Source organism: Phacochoerus africanus, chromosome 2 (genome assembly GCF_016906955.1).
Source record: "Phacochoerus africanus isolate WHEZ1 chromosome 2, ROS_Pafr_v1, whole genome shotgun sequence".
Lineage (NCBI taxonomy): Eukaryota > Metazoa > Chordata > Mammalia > Artiodactyla > Suidae > Phacochoerus > Phacochoerus africanus.
The window spans coordinates 9,080,888-9,094,001 of record NC_062545.1 but is presented as its reverse complement, the minus strand read 5'-3'; the positions used below and the strand labels follow the sequence as shown (position 1 = coordinate 9,094,001).

Genomic DNA, 13,114 nt, shown 5'->3' with positions numbered 1-13,114 from the left:
AGGCCAGGGGTCAAACCCGCATCCTCATGGATACTAGTTGGGTGTGTAACCTGCTGAGCCACAATGGGAACTCCTTAATTTTTTTTTAAATTCAAGTATAGTGCCAGTTTCTGCTGTACAACAATGTAACCCACTCATGTGCATGTATATATGTATATATTCTTCTCCTATATTGTCTTCCATCAAGTTCTATCTCAAGAGATTGGACATAGTTCCCTTTTCCCTACAGTAGGAGCCTTATCCTTATGTTGTTTTCTTTTAATTTATCTATTTATTCTTGTCTTTTGTCTTTTTAGGGCTGCACCCGTGGCATATGGAGGTTCCCAGGCTAGGGGTCTAATCGGAGCTGTAGCCGCCAGCCTACACCAGAGCCACAGCCACGCCGGATCCGAGCCACGTCTGCAACCTTCACCATAGCTCACGAGCAACGCCAAATCCTTAATCCACTGAGTGAGGCCAGGGATCGAACCTGCAACCTCATGGTTCCTGGTCGGGCTTGTTTCCACTGCGCCCCGATGGGAACTCCCCTTATGTTATTTTAAAATAGTTTCCTGCTCATCTGACTGGAGAAGTGGGACATCAGCCAGTGTGGTTGCCCCTGCCCCCGTAGGAGTGGTGACCTGTTTACTGAATGAAGGGATTTCTAATAAAAACCAGACGTTGCCTGGCCCCCAGCAGCACTCTTCTTAAGTGTGAGCAGGGGTCAGGGTAGGTGAGCAGTGGAATTGGCAGCCTTGGGGGCCTCATCAGAGTGTCCGGAGACCCCGAAACGCTGACCGCCGTCACTGCAGGTGATGACTGCTGATCACGGGGACTAGATCTTGGTGGGAACGAGTCCTTAAACCTCCGCAGGGTGACAGGCATGTCCTCTGGACCAGAACTGCCTCATGCCCTGAAGAATAGTCACCCAAGTGACCGTCTCCGGAGGTAGAGGACCGTGGGCTATTGTCTCCGCTGTCCCCAGAGCAGAGCATTGCAGTGCAGTGCAACCCACGCAGCTGGTGTCTGTGCGCCTGGGCTGTGGGACCAAGAACAGCCGCAGACGGCCAGGGGCGCCTCCTCCTCCTGGCCCAGGGTCCGCAGTGGTTGGGGTGACCTTTCCCAGGGGTGGGAGGCTGGAGCTGCTCTCTTGCCTTATCTGGGAAGTGTTCCTTAAACACTTGCTGTATGCAGTGCTGGGTTGCCAGGACATGCCCACCAAGCAGAGCCCTGACCCTAAGGGACACCCCCGCTCCAGTCTCCTGGGGGACACGGGCAGGGAAGGGGTTATTAGCCTTGTGTGTAACGATCGCTAGCAGGGGTGCTGTTGGCACTTAGAAGGGTCACCTAGCAGTGTCTCCGGAGAGCTGGGAGGGCTCCCTGGAGGAGGTGCTGCTGACTAGACCCCAGGAGGGTGGGGATGAGTTCTGGGAAGGTGACAGGGGTGCAAGGGTGCATTGAGATGGCCTGTGAGAGCTGCTGGCCCCTGGGTGCCATGTGTGGTGGGGGAGAGCTTCAGGTGTGAGGTGCTGGGAGGAGCTCCCACTTCAGCCCTGTGGGTAAGTAGGAGCCCGGAAGGATGTCAGCAGAGGAGGGAGGCCTGGAATCAGCAAAGATGACAGTTCACTCTGGCATCAGAGGACTGATCTGGGGGGTCTGAGTCAGGCGGCCACTGAGGACTCAGGAGGAGGGTGGATTGGAGCGGCTTGGGAGGCAGGTATGGGGCCAGGTGGGGCTGGGAAGGCTCCCGGCAAGACCCTCAAGCTCTGGAGGCAGCAGGACCACCTGGGCTTGTTAAGCACGGGCTGCTGGCCCAGCCCCAGAGGTCTGGGTGGGGCCAAGAATTTGCATCTCTAACCAGATCCAGGTGCTCTGCTGCTGCTGCTGCTGCTGATCAGGAGCCCAGCTCTGGAACCACAGCACTGGCTTTGGGCTCGGGTGCCAGGGTGGATCCCTGAGCCGTGTTCAGGCAGTGAGGTGCCGGGGCGGCAGGGAGAGAGCTGGACGCGGCCTGGTTGCAGCTGGAAGCCGGGCTGCGTCGACCTGCACTGCCGCTGGCGGCTCTGCTGCCTGTAATCCTCACCCCATGTCTCATTCCCTTCCAGGTGGCACCTTTCTGAGCTTCCTGGTTTTGGTGACAGGCTGCACGTCTGTGGGCAGGATTCCTGAAGCCGAAATCTACAAAATCACCGCCACTGACTTTTACCCACTCCAGGAAGAGGCCAAGGAGGAGGACCGCCTCGTGGCCTTGAAGAAGATCCTCAACTCGGGGGTCTTCTACTTCTCGTGGCCCAACGATGGCTCCTGCTTCGACCTCACCATCCGGGCGCAGAAGCAGGGCGATGCCAGCTCTGAGTGGGGAAACTCCTTCTTCTGGTGAGACCCGGCCCGCCTTGCCCACCCCCAGCTCCCATGGGGGGGCGGCATCTGATGGGCACCACCTGCCTCCTTGACCGCCTCTTTGCATCCTCCCCAGGCGCATGGGTACCAGAGAGCTGTGACCCGTGCCGGCTCCCCTCCGCCCAGTGAGAGCCCACCCTGGGCTCAGAGACAGTGTTCAGTGTGGTCTGATGGAGACCTAGGAAGGAAAACCTTCACATAAAGGGCCTAAGTGCCGACACCTTTCTGGTACCTCCTAGGTGCCCAGCCTGTGCTGTTTGCTGAAATCTCAGCAGCCTCTGTACCCCGATGCCGAATAGAAACATGGAGACAGAGTTGGAGGAAACAGAAAAAGTAGCTTTAATTGCCAGGCAAAGAGGGGAACCCAGCAGGCTAGAGCCTCCAGGACTGTGCCCCACCCTCCGAGGGGGTAGTGAGGAGTCTTACTGTGTTTGAGGAGCAGGGCGTGATCAGCTCATGGGCATTTTCCTGATTGGTGGGTGGCGGGGTCACTGGGAGTCAGCGTCATCAGCCTTCTGGTTCCAACCGGTCTGGGGTGTCCGTGGGTGTGGGCAGCACCCAGGTGACTTCTTCCAGCCGGTGGGGGCTCCAGCACCTGCCAAACAGCTCCAAGGACCAGACTCAGAATATCATATGTAGTCTTTGGAGAAGAGCTAACTAAAGGCCCTTGACTTTGTTGACCAGCTGAACTATCCTTATTCTGTCTTGCCTGACTCTTCTCACTTTTCTCTGTATTTTCTCACTTCTCTGATTAAATGGATCCTTTGGCTTAGGTTTTTCTTTAGAGAAAAAGGCAGGTGGAGTCCACTCTGGTGGGAAGGCCTCCCGGCGTCCTGCTCAGTTAGAGCGCTCTGCGCATCCCTGGTCCCGGGCCCCTCAGCAAGGCCGGTTTTCCTCCAGGTACAGTATTTACCACTGAGGTTATATCGGCACTCGTGCTCCAGGCTCTGTCCTAAGTTCTGTGCAGGTCACAGCTCACATACTCCTCACAGCAACCCTAGGAGCAAAGGCTCTGTGACCCCCATTTTACAGATCAGGAGACTGAGGCTGGAACAACCAAGGGAATTTGAACCCAGGCATTCTGGCTCCAGATCCCATGCTGTTAACCACAAAACCAAGCAAGTCACATCAGCAGAAAAACTGAGTCATCCTGCCAAGGTGACCGCAGCCTTGTGAAGCCCAGGCAGCATGGTTGGGCTTCTGTTTGTTTAGGGACACCTGGCGCTTGAGCCAGGTGCGGACGACCCTATAAATATGTAAATGACCGCCCTTTCTGGGCCTTGGAGGTCACGACCCTGACTGGTCCTGTGAAAGAGCCAGAGGGCAGTGATTTACATACAGTGGTGCCCCTTGGAAGCAAAAGGGATGAAAACCCTGCAGTAGGAACTGTCCCAGTGTACTTCACCAAGTGAGGGGATCCTCGGTTCCAGCGCTGACCTTGGGGGCTACACTGCTTTCCAGCCCCGAGGCAGGATTGCTGAGGATTCTCTGTACCTTCTTTGTGCCGCCCTCCCTTTGCCCAGACAGGGGAGGTCGTAGATTTCCACCATCAGATAAACGGTCTTTCCTTGGTGCTTCGAACCACGCTCCCCAAGTGAATTCCTGACTTCCTTTTTTTTTTCTTTTTTGCTTTTTAGGGCCGACACTTGTAGCATATGGAGGTTCCCAGGCTAGGGGTCGAATCGGAGCTACAGCTGCCAGCCTACACCACAGCCACAGCAACACAGGATCTGAGTCGTGTCTGTGATCTACACCACAGGCCATGGCAAAGCCGGATCCTTAGCCCACTGAGTGAGGCGAGGGATCGAAGCCACAGCCTCATGGTTCCTAGTCGGATTTGTTTCTGCTGCGCCATGACAGGAACTCCCCTGACTTCCTTTTGGAGAGCGGGGCTCCATCAGGTCCTTCCATGTGCCCTAGTGCTCCCTGCCCCTCTCCCATCCTCTTTGGTTCTCTGGCTTTGTTGAATTTTTCGGGTACTATTATGCTCAAACTTTGAGCACGTGATTCTCCTGCTGATCTTGTTAACTGATTCGGTTGGAGCGGGTTTGGGCTGGGGCCCGAGACTCGGTGTTTCCAGCAAGGAGCCGATGGTGATGCCAGTGCTGCTGGCCTGAGGACCACACTCTGGATAACAGGTCCAGGGGATGGTGTGTCTGCATCACTGGTTCCATTTTGCAGGTGCATATGCTCCTGAAGGCGGCCAAGGTCAGGGACGCAGGGGCTGTGGATTAGCAGGGGTCTGTGTCAGCCCATGGGGCCATGTGCAGCTGGGACTGTGTGATGAGCAGAGGCTAGAGGTCTTAGGGCCTACCGCATGCCTTGGGTGCCTGAGGAATCCAGATCACCCTGTTTTGTTTATTTGGCCACGCCCACGGCACATAGAAGTTCCCAGGCCAGGGATCAAACCCCTGCCACGGCAACAACCCAAGCCACTGTATCAACAATGCCAGATCCTAAACCCACTGCGCCACAGGGAAACTCCTTTGTAAGGGCTCTTTCCAGGCCTCCTTAGGCCAGCTTTGTGGTCGGAGATGTGAGGTAACCGAAGAAGAGTAAGACAAAGCAGAAACTCACAGAGTGGAGGCTGGGAGGGGCTTGGGAAGGAGGAGGCCCCAAGGGACACTAGGCCATCCTAAGTTAGAAGCCAGCGCTGGAGGCTGCCGGGCCCTCCCCCACTCCAGGGCGTGGTGTTTGGGCTCAGGGTGGCACCCACAGATCTGACCACAACTAAGGCAGCCCCAGCTGCGTGGTCATGGGCTTGACTGCCTGAACCCTCCATTTGGGGTGTTGGGTTCAAGGTCTGAACCCACATCTGGAGTCACATGGGGTCAACCCTGAACGTGGCTGGTGGATGAGGGAGAGGGTACGGCCGGTGAAGTCGTTTTTCTGGGCTGGTTACGGTTCCCCACCGGTAATTGCTTCCCAGTTAAGTCGAGTCCTGGAAGGAAACACAAGCTCTTTTCCTTCATAGATTTGGGTTCTTCCTTCAAGGATGCGAGCCGTCTTCCCACAGGGGGTCAGGCCCGTGTTACTACAAACAGGGATTATTTAGAGTTGTCTCTCTGGTGATAGCTTCCTTCTCCTGCCCTGGTGATTGACGGCAGCCATAGCTGTGTGGCTAGAAGACCCTGGAATATTCTGGAGGCCTTCCTTTGGTGCCATGTGCAGATTTGATATGCTGATTACTAAAGCTGGTGTATCATCTGAATTTTAGAGAGGGATTCAGAAGAGGGAAACGTGTTTTTGCACAGTAATTAATGCTTCACGCCCATCATTCTTCAGGCAGATCAGCAGTGTGGTGTGGGAGCTGGGACCTGGCCCTGCGCCCTGGGGGACGTCCCTTAGTGCTGTCACGTCAGGGAGGCTGGCCTGAGAGCAGGGCGTGGCTGCTTCTTGCTGCTTGGAGAAGCCGCCTGCCTGGGACCGGAGAGCTCAGGACACACTTTTCTAGAGCAGAGAGCGAGCTGCTCTCCTTGAGGAAGGCTCCTGGCAGGAATAGAGCTGCCTTTTTAAAACAAATAGGGCATGTGATCTAGATTAACTCACTGCCCCGTAGTGGTTCCTGTCACCTGCGAGCGTGCTGGGGGCCTCAGAACCGCACTGCCCAGATCCCTCAGGGAACCGTATGGATCCTGGAAGCAGCGTGAGGCCCACACACCCTCTCCATGGCCCCACTTCTCAGAGCAGCCACTAACCTGCTCAGGAAGCTCCAGTGGGTGTTGGGCGAGTGGGAGGCGAGAGAAGGGCGTGGCCCGGCGCAGGTGCAGTGGTCGGGGTGGGGCCTGCACGGGAGGCATGAAGAGCACAGCTCCAAGCTCCACACGCCCGTTCCTGGCTCCCTGACTTGGGGCACATTCTTCTCTTCCGTGCCTCAGTTTCTTCCCCTGCAAAATGGGGTGAATGATAATGCCGCTTGTATAAAGCTATTTCAAGGACAGCGTGAGCTGATCCATCCCAGAGCTCTTAGAAGGGTCTTGATAAACAGTGACTCTCACCCCGTGATGGTCAGCACGGATGCCAGGGACCCAGAACAATCCCCTGGGCGTGGGAGGAGGTACTGGAACTTTCATGAAGTGTTCCTCTCTTTTTATTTATTTTGAATTGCTTTGTAATGCTTTCATTATATGCACCTTGTGGGATCTTTGTATAATTTAAATGAGCATACATGTGTTTAATTATTTTTATCGCTTGTCATGTTATTGTTTATCATTATTCTTTAACCGTAAAACAGGACTAAATTTTTACTGATGGGATTTCTGACCAAAAAAATGCAGAGGCTCCCGGTGTAAGCAGAGGCTCCTCTGAGATTCTCTGAAAGGCCAGTGATTGGCTCGCACCCCGGCCTGGCTTCCATTCACTGCTGTCAATGCCGGGCAGTCGCGTGGGGCCTTTTCCTGCTGCAGCATCTCAGTGGCCCTGCGTCTTGGGGTGGCTCTAAAGCACGTGACCAGCCGGGGCTGCGTGTCCCGGGAGTTCCTGGGGAACGCGCGGGGCGCCCCCCCCCCCCCCCCCCGGCTGCCGGCTTTGGGCGCAGCGTTTCCCGGAGGACGGGAGGCGGCGGAGTCACTGCGGGGCTCCCTTTGCAGGAACCAGCTGTTGCACGTGCCCCTGCGGCAGCACCAGGTGAGCTGCTGCGACTGGCTGCTGAAGGTCATCTGCGGCGTGGTGGCCATCCGCACCGTGTACGCCTCTCACAAGCAGGCCAAGGCCTGCCTCATCTCCCGCATCAGCTGCGAGCGCGCCGGCGCTCGCTTCCACACCCGCGGCGTGAACGACGACGGCCACGTGTCCAACTTCGTGGAGACGGAGCAGGTCAGTGCCGGCCCGGCCCGTGGCCCCTGGTGGCTCCTCACGGTGGGGGGCGGGGGCGGGGGCGCTGCCCGCCGTTTCTGATGAACGCGCCCCTGACCCTCCCAGGAGAAGGGATGTGTCGCTGGGGCTCCGTCTGCAAACAGGCCTCTGGTTTGCAGGGTCTCTTTTGATTCTCTTCTCATGCTGCGAAACTGTTGCTTACCTGAGCTATTTTCAGCTAAAAAGAAGTAGGAATTTTTGCTGTGATCACCAAGGGTGGCAGTTATTCAGAGAGCAGCTGCCGGATGAACCAATAGGGTTTGAAAATCTTTTGAAGACGAAAGTAGGTAGATTAGTAACGGAGGGCTGAGAGAAGAAACTCATTTTTTTTTTTTTTTTCATTTTAAATCCCTGAAGCATCCTCCTAGAAGCAAGGCTGGAGCAGCTGGGTGTTGTGAGCTCTGCATGTTAGAGCAGTTGCTTTCAGCTCTGTGGAACAGAACCATCTGCTTAATTTCTCATTGACTTTTCCCCCCTAAATTCTGTTCTCATTCCCAGAGATGCTGTCTCACAATCGCTTTATTTTTTCCTAACATGCATTTTGAGGATAATACCACTGTGTAGACTAACAGGTGGAAGAAATCATAAAGGAAAGCCCGTGGAAGGCACAGGTGCGATACTGCTGTGGGTGTCAGGCTGCAAACAGCCTGTGTTTATTTAGTGGCGCCGTGGTTTGCATCCCCCTCTTATTACTTGCAGCTGTGAGAGGTGTTGCCTCCCAGGACTTTAGCCAATTCAATTCAGCACAGAGTCAAACACCTGCCTCCCGTGTGCGAGCGGCACCTGCCTGGGCTTTCCAAGGATGCAGGGGGAGGAGGGGCCTCTCGGGGTCAGATGTCGAGTAGGAAGACGGTGGGCAGGAGCCTAAAGATGAGCCTCAGTGGCACTTTCTTGCCTTTGACTTCTGCTCTCACTGTCTGCTCTCCTGGACATAGACGGGGCTGGTCAGTAAAAATCTGGTTAAAAATGACAGAGGAGTTCCCATCAAGGCTCAGTGGAAATGAATCAGACTAGCAGTCATGAGGACACAGGTTCGATCCCTGGCCTCAATCAGTGGGTCAAGGATCCAGTGTTGCCGTAAGCTGTGGTGTAGGTCGCAGATGTGGCTCAGATCTGGAGTTGCTGTGGCTGTGGTGTAGGCCAGTGGCTATAGCTCCGATTGGACCCCTAGCCTGGGAACCTTCATATGCCTAAGGTGCAGCCTTAAAAAGACAAAAAAAAAAAAAAAAGGAGAGAGAGAGAAAAATCGTGGCCACCAAATGGAGGCCGTTTTCTTTTTTCCTGGTCATGTCTGCACGGTGGCAATTATTTGCTGGTGTTTCCGTGCCCCACCTTCCTTACCACGTTCCATCCCATGTTTTGGGGTTTGTTTTTTTTTTTTTTGGCTTTTTAGGGCCGCATTTGCAGCACATGGAGGGTCCCAGGCTAGGGGTCGAATGGGAGCTGTAACTGCCGGCCAGCACCAAAGCCACAGCAACACCAGATCCGAGCAGTGTCTGTGACCTGCACCACAGCTCACACCAACACCAGATCTCCAACCCACTGAGCAAGGCCAGGGATCGAACCTGTGTCCTCATGGATACTAGTCAGGTTCATTACCTCTGAGCCACAGCAGGAACTTCCCATCCCAGTCTGTAGCCTGGTATTAGTCGTCTTAGAACCTTCATCCCACAGATCTTTACTATTTATTACCTACCAGAGGCTGGGCTCTGTGCCGGGAACTGGGGGCCAAAGGTGTGAAATGTGTTTGCACAAATCCAAATCCCAGAGCCCCCGACCCTGGTAACTGAGCAGATTTAAGTTTCATTGGGCAGCCCTGGAGCGAGCCCGTCCAGAGAGAACCTTGCCTGGCACCCCGGATTTCTGGATGTCAACTGGTTTTGTTAAAATTGGGGACTCCTCTCTTGTGTCTTGTCAGGAAAGTTACTGGAGAGGCAACTGCCCTCTTAGCACTGCCTGTTCCTAAAATGCAAACCATTTTATCACTGAAAGTGTGAGAAGCTATTTGCTGGGGCAGCTGTAACAAGCCCCACAAAAGGCAAGAGGGCTTCAAACACCCAGCAAGTGTTGTCTCACCACTCCGGGGGCCAGAGCCCCAGGTCAAGGCGGGAGCAGGGCTGTGCTCCCTCTGAAGCCTCTGAGGGAACATCCTTCCCTCCTCTGCCAGCTCCTGGTGGCCCAGCGGTGGCGCCATCACATCCACCTCTCTCTCCACCTCCACGTGGCATTTTCTCCAGTGCGTGACTCTCCCCTTCGCATCCGGACACCAGTCGCATTGGATTCATAGCCCATCCTGCTCCAGCTGGACCTTCCTCCTTCCCTCTCTCCCTCCCTTCCTTTCTGCTGCACCCGAGGCATATGGAGGTTCTCAGGCTGGGGGTCTAATTGGAGCCACAGCTGCCAGCCTACACCACAGCCACAGCCACACTGGATCTAAGTGGCATCTGTGACCTACACCACAGCTTGCGGCAACACCTGATCCCTAATGCACTGAGTGAGGCCAGGGATTGAACCCTCATCCTCACAGACACTATGTCAGGTTCTTAACCAGCTGAGCCACATCGGGAACTCCAGGGCCCTTTCTTAACTACCTGCATCTGCCACACTCTTCTCTCCAAATGAGGTCGCGTTCCCAGGTGCCAGGTTAGGATTTCATCACTCTCTGTGGGGGACCATTCGGTCCAATCACAAGGATATAATCCAACGTTAACAGACAAGGGCTCTGCTTTAAATGCAGAACACGCAGCTCTGTGATACATCTCCCGGTTGGCGTGGCTTTTCTTGTTTTTCTACAGACTAGGGTTGGGGCTTTGCCCTGGTTGTTTCATGTACGTGTGCCTGGTGACTTGTGTTTATTTCTTGCGTGCCAGGCTCCGAGGCAGGGACTTGTCCCCTCCAGCACCTCATGGCCAGTCCAGCAAGGCCTTAGAGACAGGAGTGGCCTCCCCACCCGGCTCCTGGAGCTGCAGCCCTGCCTCCCTTCTTAGGCTTGGGGAGGGATTTCTTGGCTCCTGCAAACTTTGTAGTCTTCCATGTTCGCATTCCGCCCGCCCCAACCCCAGGTTGCTCTCTGGATGAGGCCTTGGCCCTGACCTTGCTCCCACTAGCTGACAGGCAGCCGGATGCCACCAATTGCTGTCCCACTCAGACTGAGAGGCCGTGACTCAGACCCCCTACCCCCACTGTGATTTCATTTTCACAGACATATATGGGCAGGAGGTCGTGGCCTCGCACCCAAAGCAGTTCCTTATGGAGCTTCAGGCTTCTAACCACAGACCACGTGCTGCATGCGGGGGAGAGGGTGACCCCTGGGGCGGAGAGGGGTCGTGTCCCAGAGAGGATTCCAGGGGTGTCCTCCTTGGCCACACAGAAGCACATCCTGAGCCTCACGGCTGAGTTTGACTGGGAGCCTGCCAGCTGGGGATGCAGCAGGAAGGAGTCAGACCAGCTGGTCCTCGCAGGCAGCCGGTTGTGCCCTCAGGGGTGCCTCCCTTGGCCAGAGCCCTCCTGCCTGGAAAGAGATGGAGTGACAGCAGAGTCTGCGAGGCAGGAGAGGACCCTGCGAGGTGGGAGAGGGAGGAAGACCCCACCAAGGAGAGCAGTGGAGGCGGCCTTTGGAAAGCGTCCTACCCAGGGATGCCCTGATGATTCACCCTGGGCCCCTGGGCAGCCGTGATGGGGACTCAGTCGCTCCCCAAGGCCAACTCCAGTTCGCGTCTAATGCAGGGGCATCACCCCCTTTTTAAAAATGTTCACAGAGGCAGGATGAGCAGAGCAGGCTAAGGGGAAGCAGCTGCTCCCACAGGACAGGGAACTCGTGTTGCTCCCACTTGTGCAAGAAACCACTTGCTGGAGCTGCTGTCGATGCTCAGCGGAAACAAATCTGAAAGCGTCCATGAGGATGCAGGTTCCATCCCTGGCCTCGCTCAGTGGGTTAAGGTTCCAGCGTTGCCATGAGCTCTGGTGTAGTTTGCAGATGAGACTCAGATCTGGCGTTGCTGTGGCTGTGGCGTAGGCTGGCAGCTACAGCTCTGATTCGACCCCTAGCGCCTGGGAACCTCCATGTGTCACAGGTGGGGCCCTAAAAAGACCAAAAAAGAAACCATTTGCTCTTCTCTGGAATCAGGGGTTTGTTTGCTTGTTCGTTTCCCAGCTTTTGTAGCAATAGAGGTGTTTAGGTTGATCTAAGTTTTTTTTGTTTGGTTTGGTTTTTAAACACAAAAATCTTTCTTTAAGTGGAGTGTAAACTTACCAGTGTTCTTGCCAAGAAGCTATGCCTTCCTCCCATCCCGGCCACCTAGAGGGAGGGACTTCTAAGTCCGGGATGGGAGCCTGGGGGGATGCTGAGCTCAGGGATGTGGCCAGGGACGGTGGACGGGCAGGAAGCGTGAGGGACGCTGCCTGTGGCTGGGTTGAATTTGCCACCTGGGGCTCCAGTGAGCTGATGGGACCCAGGAGACGTTGCTCCCATCAACTGGGGGGAAGCTGGCACGCGCCCAGAGCCATGGCTGTGAGCAGCTGGGTCGGGATGGTGTCTGGGGCAGCGGGTGCCCTCGATGTGCGGTCTCGGTGGCTTTGCTTATGCTGAAAGAGCAGGTTGTGCATCGGGCCCTGAGGCCTTCAGAGCAGAGGGACCCAGCAGACAGGGCGAGGCACCATCACTCAGGCAGCCGGGGGTTGCTTCCCGTGAGAGAAACGGCAGTGTTGGAAATCCCACGTCTGCCCCCAAGGATGGCAGGCGGCTGCTCTGAGGACGTTGGTCCTGAGCCCTTGGCAGGAAGCAGGCTCAGCTGGGGCAGCTGGGCCCCTCTTGTGATGCCACAGGTCACCTCTGGCCCGTGCCCCCTGCAGAGGAACTGAGACACATCAGACCTTAGCCACTGGGGAGGGGACGTCCTGTAGCAGATGCTTGAAGGTGGCCAGTGGAATAACTGTGCCTCCATCACTGAGACAAGATGGGACGAGATGGAGCAGGCTGGACCCCTGATCTGGGGACTTTCAGTAGGCACCTGGGCTTCTCCCGAGCCAGATTCTCTGGGAACCAGAAAAGGAAGTTGCTTTCAAACCACCCCCTCCTGCTTCACTTTTCTTTTCTTTTCTTTTCTTTTTTTTTTTTTTTAGCAATGATACACACTACCTTGCTTTTAGGTTTTCCCTAAGCAGGTAGAACAGTCTTGCTCTTCCCACGCAGGCTGTGTGTGCTTCTGTGTGTGTGTGCGCGTGTGCGTAGGAGTGTTCTGTGTGTGTGTGTGAATGCAGGCATGGGTGTGTGGTGTATGTGATTGTGTGCACAGACAGATGTGTTATGTGTGCACTTGTGTGTATGCGTGTGCGCAGGTGCGGGTGGCCTCTCGGTCTCCCTGGGGGGACGTCGAGTCTTCAGCTCTGCTGGGAGCCCTTCCTGGGGGGCTTGCTCTGCGGCTGTGACTCAGGGCACAGACAGTCCCACTGTCCCCCCCACCCCACCCCCCATCGCCCGCCCAAAGAAAACAAAGGAGGACAGATAAATACTGGCTACTGAAGATAAGGCCAGTGATTAATCCAGGGAGGCCGGGCGGACCCCGAGAGCCCTTCCAGGGATGCAGACCTGGGGGAATTGGTTTGCCAACACCTCATCGGGGACAGACTTTCCGTAAAAAGCCGTTTAGAGAGAAGTGTCTGTACCCAGCCATTGTCTTCCTGCTTCTTCCTTACCCTCTCGAGTTGTTGGGTTGCTGCTGCTCCCAACACTGTGTGGGAGGGGGCACTTGGGTTCAAGGGCAGGGGTCCCAGGCCCAGCCTCCAGCCACACCCCAAGGTGGCTCCCCCTTCCTGCAGCCCCTCCTGCTCTGCTCTGCCCTCCATCTCTGTCTGACCCCCTCTCCGTCCCTGGTCCCGTGTC

General features: G+C 55.8%; 1 protein-coding gene across 1 annotated transcript in view; it reads left to right on the top strand.

The window, feature by feature from the left end:
* SYNJ2 (synaptojanin 2) overlaps positions 1–13,114 on the top strand; it is a 96,532-nt gene that overhangs the window by 33,268 nt on the left and 50,150 nt on the right. Inside the window, exons 3-4 of the mRNA XM_047769845.1 lie at positions 2,085–2,355; positions 6,969–7,194. Of these exons, the coding sequence (XP_047625801.1) occupies positions 2,085–2,355; positions 6,969–7,194 (497 nt within the window). The remainder of the gene's footprint in view (positions 1–2,084; positions 2,356–6,968; positions 7,195–13,114) is intronic.